The sequence below is a fragment of the Vitis vinifera genome, chromosome 18, assembly GCF_030704535.1.
Source record: "Vitis vinifera cultivar Pinot Noir 40024 chromosome 18, ASM3070453v1".
Lineage (NCBI taxonomy): Eukaryota > Viridiplantae > Streptophyta > Magnoliopsida > Vitales > Vitaceae > Vitis > Vitis vinifera.
The window spans coordinates 6,708,633-6,723,917 of NC_081822.1; the positions used below are offsets into that span (position 1 = coordinate 6,708,633).

At 37.5% G+C, this 15,285-nt stretch overlaps 2 protein-coding genes across 2 annotated transcripts; one reads left to right on the plus strand and one right to left on the minus strand.

Moving 5' to 3' along the window:
* Nucleotides 1-1,842: 1,842 nt before the first annotated feature.
* LOC100247081 (tubulin alpha-2 chain-like) lies at nt 1,843-4,939 on the plus strand. Its single transcript, XM_010666156.3, has 4 exons — nt 1,843-2,137; nt 3,068-3,302; nt 3,389-3,759; nt 3,845-4,939. Exons 1-4 carry the CDS (start codon nt 2,045-2,047, stop codon nt 4,499-4,501), a joined length of 1,356 nt encoding a protein of 451 aa, XP_010664458.1. The 5' UTR covers nt 1,843-2,044; the 3' UTR covers nt 4,502-4,939.
* A 1,719-nt stretch (nt 4,940-6,658) lies between these two features.
* On the minus strand, nt 6,659-15,190 carry LOC100252425 (xylulose kinase 2). Its single transcript, XM_002285524.4, has 11 exons — nt 14,715-15,190; nt 13,760-14,414; nt 13,222-13,310; nt 11,148-11,212; nt 10,664-10,719; nt 8,418-8,538; nt 8,247-8,321; nt 8,105-8,158; nt 7,455-7,549; nt 7,200-7,374; nt 6,659-7,100 (listed from the first exon to the last, which is right to left on the minus strand). Exons 1-11 carry the CDS (start codon nt 14,771-14,773, stop codon nt 6,868-6,870), a joined length of 1,677 nt encoding a protein of 558 aa, XP_002285560.1. The 5' UTR covers nt 14,774-15,190; the 3' UTR covers nt 6,659-6,867.
* Nucleotides 15,191-15,285: the final 95 nt, after the last annotated feature.

Below are 15,285 nucleotides of genomic sequence, written 5' to 3' on the forward strand. Positions count from 1 at the left end.
ACTGACCCCTTCTTGCTCCTTCGCCACTATCAAACGTTGTCATCACTGTGCTATGTCTCAACCACCTTTTGGCTGGTTTGTTTATATTGTTCAGACTTCCTTAGGGTTGGGAGTTTGTGATCTTGTTAGCACCATTCCTTTTTTCTTCTTGTTTGTGTGCAACTATATATATATACACACACACACACATACATGTGTGTATGTATAAGTTCTTAGCCATTTCCTTTTTATTCTTTCCTTACATCAATAATATTTTCTTTTATTGAATTCATTTTAGGGCTGCACAGGCTTTGTGTTAAGCAATCTTATGCATATTAGTGTCTGCTTCTTAAAAATATATATATATTTCATAAGTTTTGTTCTGTTATGTAACGAAAATTGGTTTTTTTGTTTTGTTTTGTTTTGTTTTGTTTTATTTGAGATGCAAGTGTTTCCATCATCTAAGGTGTACTTGTTAGACAAAAATGATGTACTTCAGAATCCTGTGCAGTGATTTCCCCCTGTTGCTATCTTTTACTACCCATTAACAATCCTAGTCTGCCAAGAAATGACACACATTATAACTATTGATACCTCTGGTTCCAACACGCTACTCTGAATGGTTTAAATGCATGTTTCATCTACACATGACTCTCTGAGTCTCTCTGTACTGGTGGCATCTTTAACTATTTTGTTTTGTTTTTTTTAGCGTATATTTATTTCTTTTCATATGTTTGGGATTTTGCAATTGCTTGAATGTGTGGACTAGAACTAGAACATCTCTGTGCTGTGTCATTGGGCTGAGCTCAATGTAATTCTTTAACATTTCCCCCAATTCACAGGACATGGTACCTGGTGTTGCCTTGGGTATGATTGCATAGATATTCTTATGAAGCCACAGTAATGTGATATCTCATGTATAGTTAGTTTGAGTGGTTGATGATATTTGTGCATGATGACAGAAGTTAACTCCATTTGATTTATTATGATCTTATGATGAGATTAACAAGTTCCACTTCACCAACCAACCCGTCATGAGATTTCATGTTTCAGCTCATCACCTCTACAAACAGGATGATCGAGAATCTTTCTGGCAAGGCAGTCTATGCTCAAGCTTGGTGATCAACAATTTTAACCCCTTGCATATATTATGGCCATTGACAAGGATTAAAGTTTCGCAAAATGTGGCCATTATCACCAAAAGTACGGTGTATTAGCCAAGCCCCATACGAAAAAGGGGTGAAGATCTCGGTTGATTGAAAATATTTTGCTTCCGCACGCCAAATCCTATTGAATGAATTAGTTTTAATTATCTTATTTTCAAATTTTTGGATATTTTCATAAAATACAATTACCAATATTTTTAAAATTTTAACCCTTGGAGGCCACACTGCTCCCTAATGCAGGCGATGGAACTCTAATTATTAGAACACTATTCTTTTGATATCATTTGGTCTGGGGTGAGTCGAAAGTTGGAATTCAGTTTGTGGGTTATAACTTATATGAAAGGATAAGAAGGCCCAATTCTAGGCTCTCTATTTTTATAAATTTCAAGATAATCCATCCTGGGCCGAGCCCGTACCCGCCTCTGCGTCCTACCTGAGGCTAGTGATACAAGCGTCGGACCTACTTGATTGACAGCCCACCTATCCAACAACAATGCATGTGCCCTGGTCATCCATCTACAATAATGCGCCCTCCTACCTCCTCGTTCTCGATCTTACCCTTCCACTTATAGCCAACGCTCAGTTGGAGGTTTAATGGCAATGATGCAATTTCGTAATAACTCCCGCCTGTTTTAATAACAAAATTAAAAGCAGGCGGGATAATTAGCCATTTAAAAAATTTGCGAGTGGTTGCGTTAGCCAGCTGGAAACCGCGGTCAACTTAACCGGGGTTAACGGCAGATCTTTTCCACATCTTTTCCATCTCTCTTTGCGCCGCTGCTCTATATAAAGCAAAGCATCACCAGATTCACCACAGATACGCAGCCAAGGGCGTCTTGATAAACGCCGATCATCCTTCGCATTTGCTTTGAATTTTCTCCCCTCCATCTGCAGCAAAAATGAGAGAGTGCATTTCCATTCACATTGGTCAGGCCGGTATTCAGGTTGGCAATGCGTGCTGGGAACTTTACTGCCTCGAGCATGGCATTCAGGTAATTAATTGAAAATTTTGTTTGTCGATTCTCTGGTTTCTGTTTTTAAATGCTCCTGCTTTTTTTGAATTTTTTCATTTCCATATTTCACCAGATCCAGATTTTGTGTATTGTGCGCATTTGTGAACAGATACTGCCATAATTTTTCTATGGACTAATGGATGACGTTTTGTTGTAATTAGATCTTTCTATATTCTTCCAAGTTTATGCTTCGATTATATGGTCTGACGCTTCCACCTGATTCGTTTTTGAATTTGTATCTTTATTATATCCAGATCTGCAAAGAAATCTTAATTTTTGTCTTATAGTTTCATATTTACCAGATCCAGGGTTTTCCGCTTTCTGTAATTTGCGTTAACAGGAAGTAAACACCATTGCTGAATAACGTTTACATGCTAGGGTCGAGCAGACTATGTCATTTTATCATTTTGATTTCAGAATTTGTTACATGTTCCACATGTGTTACTAGATCTAAATTTTATTTTATACTGGCACTGGTATAACTGATCTAATGACTAGGGTTTAATTGTGATTATCTCATATTTTTTAGGGCTCTTCCATGTTTAAGACAGAATCGTTGTTTTCTGACATGTTTCAGATATTTCCACTATATCTGGTGTTGAACATCGTGGATCTACAAAGAAATGTTAATTTGAGTCCTTGAATTCTTATTGCTGCATTGTGACCTAGTTTTACCAATCTAGAATAAAAGTGGGTGTTTCATGGTGTTAGGGTCACATCATTCAATCATTCAGATCTTAGAATTCCTCCTAGATAGAAAGTGGAATTGCTTTTATTTTTGTATAGTGATTGCAATAGTAGATTACTGATTTAAATTTTGTGTGCTGCTCTCTCCTCTGTATATGTTAGAAAATTGTATATAACATTTTCTGTAATTCACTTTTCTGAAAATCTTTTCCCTTTGCTCAGCCTGATGGCCAGATGCCAAGTGATAAGACTGTTGGCGGAGGAGATGACGCATTCAACACCTTTTTCAGTGAAACTGGTGCTGGGAAGCATGTCCCTCGTGCCGTTTTTGTAGATCTCGAGCCCACCGTGATTGATGAAGTGAGGACTGGAGCATACCGACAGCTCTTCCACCCAGAACAACTCATCAGTGGCAAGGAGGATGCAGCTAACAACTTTGCCCGTGGCCATTACACCAGTAATTAGCACATGTTCCTCCTCTTTTTATGCTTAAAGTTTCAGGTTTACCTTAATTTTAATGATTGTGTGTTGGGTTTGTACCAGTTGGGAAAGAGATTGTTGACCTCTGTTTGGACCGTATCAGAAAGCTTGCCGACAACTGCACTGGTCTTCAGGGTTTCCTGGTCTTCAATGCTGTTGGAGGTGGAACTGGTTCTGGCCTTGGGTCTCTTTTGTTGGAGCGACTATCTGTTGACTACGGCAAAAAGTCAAAGCTTGGATTCACTGTTTACCCCTCCCCTCAGGTTTCAACATCTGTTGTTGAGCCCTATAACAGTGTCCTTTCAACCCACTCCCTGCTTGAGCACACTGATGTAGCTGTGCTTCTGGACAATGAAGCAATCTATGACATTTGCAGGCGATCCCTTGACATTGAGCGCCCAACCTACACCAATCTCAATCGCCTGGTGTCTCAAGTAAGAAACCTTTCCTTTTAACTAATTGATATCTTATTGTGAATTACCTTGATTGATGTGTTTGCTAATCTCGGGCCTAATACAGGTGATTTCATCACTCACTGCCTCATTGAGATTTGATGGTGCCTTGAATGTGGATGTGACTGAATTCCAGACCAACCTGGTTCCTTACCCAAGGATTCACTTTATGCTTTCTTCATATGCCCCCGTCATTTCCGCTGAGAAGGCATATCATGAGCAGCTCTCTGTGGCGGAGATCACCAACAGTGCCTTTGAGCCCTCGTCTATGATGGCCAAATGTGACCCACGCCATGGCAAGTACATGGCATGCTGCCTGATGTACCGAGGTGATGTGGTGCCCAAGGACGTGAATGCAGCTGTAGCCACCATCAAGACCAAGCGCACTATCCAGTTTGTTGACTGGTGCCCTACTGGATTCAAGTGTGGTATCAACTACCAGCCACCAACTGTTGTTCCAGGAGGTGACCTTGCCAAGGTGCAGAGGGCTGTTTGCATGATCTCTAACTCAACCAGTGTTGCCGAAGTGTTCTCGCGCATTGACAACAAATTTGATCTTATGTATTCTAAGCGTGCTTTTGTCCACTGGTATGTTGGTGAGGGCATGGAGGAAGGAGAGTTCTCTGAAGCTCGTGAGGATCTTGCTGCCCTGGAGAAGGATTATGAGGAAGTTGGTGCAGAGTCTGCTGAGGGGGATGAAGGTGACGAAGGAGATGAATATTGATTGAGGGTTGTGTTGGCTTTCATTTGTGCATGCTGTTATGATGTTTCGTTTCTATGGTTGGTTTTTCTTAAAGTTGCTGCTATCATTGTATGTTCATTTCCTGTTTTCTTTGTTGAGACAACTTATTAGTGTTGGGCGCTCTGGTTGTTTCACGTAATTAATGCCTGAGCAGTGGGGTAATATTCTCCTACGTGTAAGCAACTTGCAAGGTGCCATTTTCGTTAAATATTAGGGATAACGTTGCAGATGAAACTTCCTCGAGAACGAACCAAAAACAGACCCGGTTTGAGATGTGAGAATTGACTGCACCGATGAGTCCGTCAATGCTTCATGGTCAAACCGGATCAGTCGCATTTTCGTTGTTAGGATTGAACCGCCTCGGACCGGGTGACCTGGCCAGGCTGGTTTTGCCTGGGTCCGCAAGGGGTATTTTTTTAATTCGCCCGATCAGTTTTTATACTTCATTTAATATTTTAATTATAGTGTGTATATATGTATATTATGCTATTTTAAAATTTGTAAAACAAATACAAATGTTTATTTGCATTCAAAATAGAACTTTAAATCATAATATTAAACTTACTCAAAATATACATACATATAAAAGTAAATGAACATGTATACAAATGAAAATACAAAATAAAAAGTTGACATCATCTTTGATCATGATTGAATCACTGATCCAACCAATAATAAACCCTGATCCAAATTCAATCTGGTTTTTAAAAACAGTAGTTGTGATTTTTGTATGAGAACTTTTTATTCATTCTATAAACTCTCCTTTTTATCCCCCAAGAATGGAGTGTAGGCGTTAGGTTTACTCCAAGGTCAATACGTAGATTTTGTGTGCACTACCCTTATTTCGGTCTTGGCTTGTGTGAGAACCGGTGTGTATTTTGCTTTCCCTTCAACAAATCGACAACGGTTCGAGAGACGTAGCCAGCAGAGGCACCCATGATGCTGGTTCCAGAGCTCAAGTTTACCGGCTGAAGCCCTTAATTCCCATTTTTTGATGTGATTTACAATCAACCATCTGCGCGTGAATCAGCAAAGAAAGGCAAAGGGTGGTTGAAGACAACCGATTGGAATTTGAAACCTCGTTTAAACATACCCACTGATCCAAACACGTTATACCTAAAATACACCTTTACTCTTCTATCTCTTCTCCACCCTTCTTTTTCCCATAAAAAACTCTAACCTTGTAGATGAAATAGGAATAGACAAAGTTTTGAATGCAAATAGTGAAAAAGAGAGGTTTGAATATAAAAAACTTAACAAATAAAAACAATTATACATGTTCAAGGTTCAATGCAATCCCAAATTATAATGTTAAATGTTTGAAAGTATAGTTTCGAATATTATGCCATGAATAGTGTTTGGATCAGTCCTCCTTCAATATAAATTTCGAAAATTTAAAGATAAAATACAAAAAAAAAAAAGTTTCAAAAACTACATTTATGATACTAATATCCTTTATCAAATAGGAGAAAAAAAATTTTGACACTCTATGCATGTATGGGGTTTATTTGGCTTTGTAGAAGTTACTTGTTTGAGACACAACAAAATCGTTATGCCTTATAATATCCCACATTGAATACACAAAAAAAAAAATTCTAATTTTATACATATAGACTTCTCATCTTATGATAGCCCACATTGAACATAGAAAAAGAATTTCTAACATTATATATGTGCCGTAATTTAAAATCATGAAGGTAACTTTGATTCAAAAGAAACAATATTTATATGGTCCTTACAATACTTCTTTCCTTTCAAAATGAAGAGAATGATTTGCTTATTCATTTTTTCATTAACACAGTTTTTCACCAAGTTTGTCGTAGAATTGGGTTGTACCAAAGAGGAAAAAGGGAATGGGGTGTATATAAATGTGTAAAACAATCTTTTCAGTATAAGGTAATTGTGTCACAAAAGTTTATAACTTAGACCGACAGATTTAAATCTTTCCTTCAAATTTTTCCCCTTCCCCTTCAAACTTTCATAAAGAATCAATGTAGCCATAGTAGCACCCAAATAATTAAGTCGAATCCCCAGTTTGGAAAGATAATGATTGATTCACAATCTAGTGCTTCGTCCAACAATTTATCTTGTTTGCACCTGGTAGCAACCTTCATGGAAAACAACAAACAAAAAGCAATATGAACAAGCAAATGATTCCCATCTCTCCCAATTATTGTATGCAAATATAGCTTCATTGTCGTTCTATAAGCAATAGCAGAATCAACACCAAAATGGATGGTATATTTAAATTTATTGGCTAACTAATAAAGGGGTCCATGGACATGGACTACAGCTACCATCTCCTTTCCTAAGTCTTGAACCTTTAGACACGGCACTTGCTATGATGTTTAGGCCCGACCCAACTTTTGGACAAGGTGCTTCTCAATTTCCATTCTCTTCTTCATCAACAAGCCATACTTGGAGACCAGTGGTTTGTCTCCAGCAGTGACCGCAAGCTTGCAGCTGAGAGATGTCTTTTCCAACTTGTCCTTGTACAAGCACGAGGTAGGCACGAACTTGCCCCTTGTGTTGCACAGCCAACCATGAGCAGCCCGCAAAGCAGCACCAAGGGAAGCGGAATCTATCAAGAAAAACATATATTATTTGTGTAATATTATAAACAAGGGATAACACATAAGGAAATGGGAAAGGAAACGCCATTATGTAATCCTTTACTCACCGGGTCTTTGGACTGTATACACATCGCAGCCAAAAATGGAAGCTATTGACTTGAGAATGCTATGATTTGCTGATGCTCCACCAGTTGCTATTATCCGTTTTGGAGGAGAAGGCATTCCAAATCTTTCTGCATGACCTCGCATGGAGAGAAATTGGCCCTCAATCACTGCCCGGACCTGCACTTGATTAGAAATGAGTACTCGTCCGGTGTCATATCAGCCTCAGGGAAATGGATTACAGACACAAGAGAACTAACCTCAGAAGATGGATCAAATTCCTCCACTTCACATTCATTTATCCCATCCAAATTCTCACCTGTGAAGCCTTGAAGAACATAACGATGGAAACCAACTGCAATGCACAAACAACTTTCAAGTTCAATCATTCAATTGTTCTTCTGATGATAAATGAAAAGTGATATGCAGTCATTGATATCTGCATAATTAAGCCTCATCTCAACCATGTTAGTATACAAGATAAGAAAATGGATGGCCCTGACATCCATGGCTGCCACCACTTGGACACATCAAGTATTTGGAACCTAAGCATTTGAATTCTCCATTGGTCCATTTGGCAATTTCTGGGGATTGAATGGACCTTCAAACCTTAGACATGTTGCATACCTTGGTATGGGTAGTTTACAGGAAAATCTTGAATGTAGATGCCTAATCCAAGAACTACTCACAAGAGATGACAGCGCACACAATTTGTTCTTAAATGATCCATGAGAAGTTTTTGACAGACCAAAAGAATGGTGATTTTAGGAATTATAGTGGTGAGTTCATTTGAGGACACCAAAGGGGGGCCTGATTTATGTAATAGTATAGATATAGGCAAGAAAAATTTGGCAAATATGTTGCCAGACCACCATTTCAAAATAATTTAAAACAAAACCAAAAAACCAACCTGGGAGAGGAGGAAGGATTTCATGATCCTTGTAGTAGAAACCGATCTTTCCACCTGTCACATAACTGAATAAGAAACTAGAAAACAGCTATAGCTATGTATCTAAGTTTGTTTTTTCTTTCCATAAAGGAACATCACAAACCATTTAGGGGTGGTGTTTTCTCCAGAAATTCATTAAAAACTTCCCAAGATTCCTTTGCACACCGGTTACGCACATCTGATATAAAGGTTGAAATTATACTGTCAAAATAGGAATTACTAAATATTTACTTTATCAAAGTACACAGAATCATTTATCAGACATGAGCAGTACCTTCACGAGTCAGAGACCCATTCTTATAGCACAACATTACCATATAGCCTTCTGTATCAACAGGGTTAGGAAAAACATGTCCTTCTAAGCTAGGCTGAGGGTTGCTAGTTATCCCAAATACCTAAGCAATCAGCAAAAGAATGATACAAGTAAAATAATCTGTAAACATCTGGATAGAGATATAAATCACTTCTTTAAGAGGGAACAATGATTGAATTTCTGATTATGGTGCTTGTAAGATGCAATATCAAATTTAAAAAATAGCAAATAAGAGATACTTTAGTTGGATGCCCCAAATAGGTCTATTCAACGAACACTAATGACTGCTCAAGCTCCATTTGTTAGGTAGCGCATTTGACCTTGTTCACCAGCTTCAACAAGCCAAAATCATGTTCAGGCTGCTTAACAAATCAAGCTTGAGCTACAGTATTCGAAAATGCATTACAATAAAGTGATGCTTACAAGACTTTCAAATGCCTAGGCAACTGTACACACAATATAATCCTCCTCTATGTCTATAAGTGGTCTTGAGATTCACTCCAAGAGCACTAAACACTTAGGCAGGCATTCCATTAACCAGTGGGCCTAGAACATACAGAGATATTGGACTTGAACCCAATGTCCCAAAATGGACTAATTGGTTAGCAAACTCTAGAGCCAAACTGAAGATGCTCGACTTATCTTTCACCCTCTCAGATTAAAACCTGTCCTAATCTCATTTAGCATCATGAATGACTTGAGGTAGGCATCTTGAAGCTTTAGTAACATAGTTCATTTGAGAAATTTTCCCAAGAAAACACAAGAAGCAACTTATGTACTATAAAGCCGGCAATGCACGGGGAAGAATTAAGTGAGTTTTAGGACTATTTGCCCTTGCTAATACAGGATCATGTGTAGGATTTGAAAATGATGATGCGCGCTTTGTGGTGTAATCAAAAAGCCATTATAATTGGAACCCATATACTTGACAGATAACAGGATGTCAAACTAATAATCTTGGACCATCCATAACCTAAGCTACAGCTTTCTACAATGGGCTGTATATGCTAAACATTTCCAGACATGTCAATTAAGAGGGAACTCATCTTTTTAAATGATAATGACTAACAATCTCCAAAATCTCAGATGACCCTGTGGTACCATACATGATATTGAACAACAAAACAACATAAAATAGACTGGCATCAGGAACTATAAATCTTGAACTTAAAAAAGTAACTTAGCTGTTTGCATCCCTGATTTGGTTGATGAGAAATGGCTGAGCCTATTTTTAAAATGTGCAGAAGATGGGTTGTGGATATTTGGTGTTCCTTACTTTATTTTGTCCACTGTCAGAAAGGAAAGAAATAAGGAGTTGAACCACTGAACCTGGCTGACTCAGTCCTAAATTGGACTCTTAAATGCCAATCTTGACCCAAGCAAGTTGTAGGCCACTGAATTGATCATTTCATGTTAAAAGGATGATAGTTTTAGTGGATTTAAAAAGCATATAGAAGATAATTTTATAATCAGATCTCCCAGAAGGTCCATATATAGACACAGAGATCAACCAATGCTAAGGAAAAGTCACCAAGGCTGGTCAATAAACATGTACAACTAGTACATTCCAAAAGAACTGTTGACATATTTATTGTTGGCCATAAACCTCCTTTGTATTTTTATTTTTTTTTTATAATTCATTCGAGTCTGCTATTTTTGATCTGAAGAAAGTAACCAAAAAGAAAAAAAAAATAGAAGTTGCTAACTTGATATCGAATTATGATAAGAAAGAATTCATTGCAATCGATAGACTAATAGTAAATAATAAATAATAGAACGATTCTAACTATAACCATATTTCTAATCCCAGTACACTATTTAATTTAAATGTCTTGTATGATACTGTTGCACTAAACTAACATTTACATTTAGGTTTTCCCTCAATTATTAGTTTAATTTGAGTATGAAATTGGAGTTTCATTGAGGTGAAATCCACTTCTATTCTTTCTCTTACTCATCCATTACAAAATTCTAAAAAAGAGAGAAGAAAAGGAGGGGCCAAGGAATTAGTCACAAATATTTGATTGTATCTCCCAAACTCTCCATCCCTTCTCATGTCAATCAAAAAAGGGAATGTCAACACATCCGGGTATATATGATTAATCTTTATCAATAGACTTGCTAAGACCAAAATCATATGGTACTAAAACCAATGCTGAGGAAGATTTACAAAGGCTGAACAATAAAAAAAATTTACTTTAACTTACAGTGTCACTGGTGCCAAGACTAATTGCCAGATCCCCTGGAGTATTGAGGGTCAAACCTGAGAATTCAAAAGTCAAAACGAATTAATTATCTGAGATAATACAAGGCTAGAAATATGATTATTATGGTGGTTCGTTCTTCATGCTGAGAGTAAAACTTCAAGAGGGAAAAAAAAGAAATAAATTAGAGGCTCCATCATATTTACAAAGGATTAAATGGACTGTTGGGCTGAAACTGGAGAGAAAATCCAGTAACATGAGAAAATACTTTATTACTAAGCTATGAAATGAAGGTGATTTATGAATGATATAAGATAGAGGACTGATATACATTATAATGTGAGAACACGACAAGCTGGAACTATGGAAAACTACATAAATTGCATTGAACAATCATAAAAACACAGGCAAAGAAGTGAAACACAGATACTAATGAATTTGCTAAGGAGAGAATATATTTTGGTTAGAGATGAAGACAATCATGCACCTGCTAGGCTATTAGGGTTGTCTCCAGACCACTGAACAATCAAACAATTCTTGTTAAAGTGGAACCTGAAAGAAGTTTAATGCAGTCTTTACCTGTCAGTCTCAGTATACCAGGATAGCAAGACATACGATGTGTACATGCAGATAATAATTGATTGTTAGAAAAACATCATTATCAACACTCATTTCAAAATAAAAGTAGTGTATATATAACAAAGTTCTGAATAATAGCTGTTGCCTTTGAATTTCATATGATATCATTAACTTTTCTTCGTATCGACTTTCAATATCATCGACCGTATTCTTTATCAAGGGCTGCATGTTTACACTTTACACACACTACCATCTTCCAATACCATAAGTGGTGGTGTAATGGTTTCCAATGTTCAGTAAGTGACTGAAATTGCCTTTGTTTTTTTTTTTGATAGATAAACAACAAAATATATTAAAAAATGCTAAAAAGTTGCACGTATACAGGGGGTATACACATAAGCCCAAAACAAGGAATTGAAAGAAGAGAGGGGAGAAACCTCGCCCACCCTCAAGTGGCCGCAAGCCACTCCAAAAAGCCTAAGAGAGAATAGGTTTCCTCTCCAATGTACACCCTAGCCCAACTCCACAAGTTACATACAAAATTTTTTTTGAATCTCTGAATATCTAACGACCCCCCCTGAAAGCTAACCTATTCCTTTCCTTCCAAACCGTCCAAAATATGCACAACGAGATGGAATTCCATATCTTTTTTTTTTCCCCACAAAAGAACCCCTCCAACTAAGTAACACCTCTTTAACTGACTCTGGGAACACCAACTGAACTCCAAAAATGGCGAGGGCAAACTCCCAAAGAGTCTTAACCACTGTACAATGTAAAAGAATGTGATTCGCATTTTCCTCTTCACAGCCACACAAAAAACACCGGTTAGGAAGCTGCCACCCCCTTCTTTGAAGCTTATCTAAGGTGAGGATCTTCCCCCACGAAGCTTCCCAAGCAAAAAAAGACACTTTTGTTGGGACCTTATCCATCCAAATGCGTCTATTAGGGAAGGCACAGGCTGAGGAGCCAATCAGCATTTTGTAAGCACCCTTAACCCCAAAAACATCATTGCCTTCCCCTTTCCATCTCACTGAATCCTCATCAGGAGAAGTCCTGAAGTCCCTCAGCAGATTCAGCATATCTCCTATCTGATCCAACTCCCAATCATTGAAATCTCTAGCCAAACTGAGATTCCAACCTCCTTGACCCATGCTAGAGTCCCACACTTCACTTACTTTGGCATTCCTATGACCCGCCAAGGTAAACAGCTGTGGAAAAGTTTGTGATAACGCCTCATTACCACACCACTTATCCGTCCAGAACAAAACTCTAGTCCCCTTCCCTACCTTAAATTCAATGCTCTCCCAGCACCAATTAGCCTCCTTCATGATCTCCTTCCACAATCCCACTCCAAAAGACCCACAAACTTCCTTAGTCCTCCACCCACACCCCTCTTGACCATATTTCACCCCTATCACCGTTTTCCAAAGGTTATCCTTCTCATAGGCATATCTCCATACCCATTTGCCCAGCAAGGCTTTGTTCAACAAGTCTCTCTTTCGGATGCCTAATCCACCCTCCTCCTTTGGGCTGCAGACCACCTTCCAATTAATTAAGTGAGCTTTCCCCTCCAAGCTTCCCCCCCCTAAAGGAAGTCTCTTTGGGATCTTTGTTAAGATCTTACTTCATTTCTTATTAAGAAAAACAATCATTTTTCTAGTTGAAAGGATTGGGCACTAGTTCTTTTCCCTCCGTTCACTGGCTTGCATATACTTTAAAGTACATGAAAGAATTAACATATGATGTTGGATCTAAGAATAAATTCACAGGATAATAAAATTCCTAACCCATATTTCAATCATGGAAGCTCAAATATATATATATATAGGTTGATTAAGACAAACATAACTCACTTTAAAAATTGATAAGAAAGCTTATCCAATTGAATGAGATATAGTTGCAAACTTTTACTTAGTAGGAGTAATAATGATAATAATTAATAATCAAAGGAATTGTTGTTTTACAATCAGTATGCTACTCACCTCTCCACAAAATAGGGGGCAATAAAACCTGCAACAGCATGGGCAGGAGCTAACTTTCCAAGTTTTTCCTCCAGACTTGGTGCAGTGGCCTATAATAAACATAAAAGCTCTCAATTAAAAAAAAAAACTATAAAGCAATTGAACAAAAAACTATAAAGCAATTGAACAAAAAACTGTAAAGCACTTTAACAAAAAACTGTAAAGCAAAGTTTCAGATAAGTCTACCGGTGCTTTTGGAAGCCACTGTCACAGATGATAAAATTCAAAACAGTCACATTTAGTTGATTTGGATCAATCTCATGGACCCACAGATCAAGCCTATGTACTTTGGAAGGTATGTTAAACAGAACAATAATTCACTTTGATGAGATTGATCATAAAAAAATAAACCATTATGCACATAAGACTTCGGAATGTATGTAAGACACTCTAATTGAACATGGATAACGACTATATGTAAAACAATCTAACTGGACATGAATAATGAGCATGGTCCATAAATAATACACCATGATATTTCAAAGTATGAGAAACAGACCTCTAAAGCTATTTTAGACCAGGCCCTTTGCTTGATATCCATCAAGTTCATCCCCGCGCCATCTGTCTCATCAATACAAGCGTAAGACCCAATTAGAAGGGATGCCATGAAGGAGCTAACGAGAGAGATCCTCTCTGTTTGATTATAAATTTCCGGCAGTTTCAAGAATATCTTCCGAATTTGCGGTCCTGTGTATCTTTCATGGGCACGTGAACCAGTGAGTCGAGACAATTCCAACGCTCCTCCAACAGCTTCCTCTATCTCTCTGCATTGTTCTGTGGTGCTGCTGTCCATCCATATTGGTGACTCCTTCGTTGAAAAGGCATCACCAAGCTGACCCACAAGTGGTTTACTGGGATCCAGTGATGAAAGTATTGCAGAACTTCCACTCTTCCAGTAAACACTGCCATGCTGCTGTCCACTACCAGAAATCGCAGCAATTTTTCCAAAATCCAGTTTTGATTTTGAGAGTTTCTGAAGTACAAGCTCAAGAGCTTCCACCCACATCAAAGTGGGTGAAACAATTCTACCATTCTCAGAAGCGTCTCTATAGACCCCATCTCTGGTTCTGTAATGGGGCAATTGGGAATCAAAATGAACTATTTCTGAAGTAACAAGGTTGAGATTGGAATCTAACACCGTAGCCTTCAGGGACCTAAACAATCAAAATCTTACAAAATTCAGTTTCCCTTTCTAATTTAGGTGATTGATTATCAACGAAAAAAAAAACAGAAAAAATTAACAAATAGATTTGAAAAAACGAAAACCAATTCATGGAAATTATTGAATCCGAGCAATGAAAAATCTAATAATCAGAACGTGAATTTTCTTTATTTTCTTTTCTCAGCAACCAAACAGAGCACGATGAAATTTCACAAAATGACTAGATCCCAGAATAAAAAATCAAACCAAACCCTGAAAATAATGATGTGGGTACTCCGATTGAGACACTTACTGAGTAGAACTATCGAATCCAAGGAAAAGGGAGTCATGGGGTAGGGAGCAATCCTCCATCGAAGCTGAATTGGAGCACAGTAGAGACAATCCAAGAACTCTGGAACTAATCACTCTGTGATGCTCTGTTTATCAGATTATTCGAAATTGACTTGTGAAAAAGGAAAAATCTAAAGAATGCAGATGGCCCGCTACGGATAAGGAGAAAGATTAGGATCATCGTAAACATTTTGAACGTCTTATCCAAATAACAAAAATGGATTATTTTTTCTTTCCACGTCGAAATCCAAAAGATTATAAAGGAAATAAAATAAACTTCCTTTCAAATTTCATAACAATTCCCAGCCCTTTCTAAATTTTATTTTTTATATTCCATTACATTTTCATTTTTAAAATTTTTTACCATATTTTCATTTAAAAATAATATAATCAAATATCATACCATACTCATGACTAATCCAAAATATTGATAGTATAATTATGTAAATTATATTTGATTTTCCTTTTATATTTATGATGGTGATATTGATATGGCCATGGTCCCATAATTGCAACATCTTCCATCACTCTCT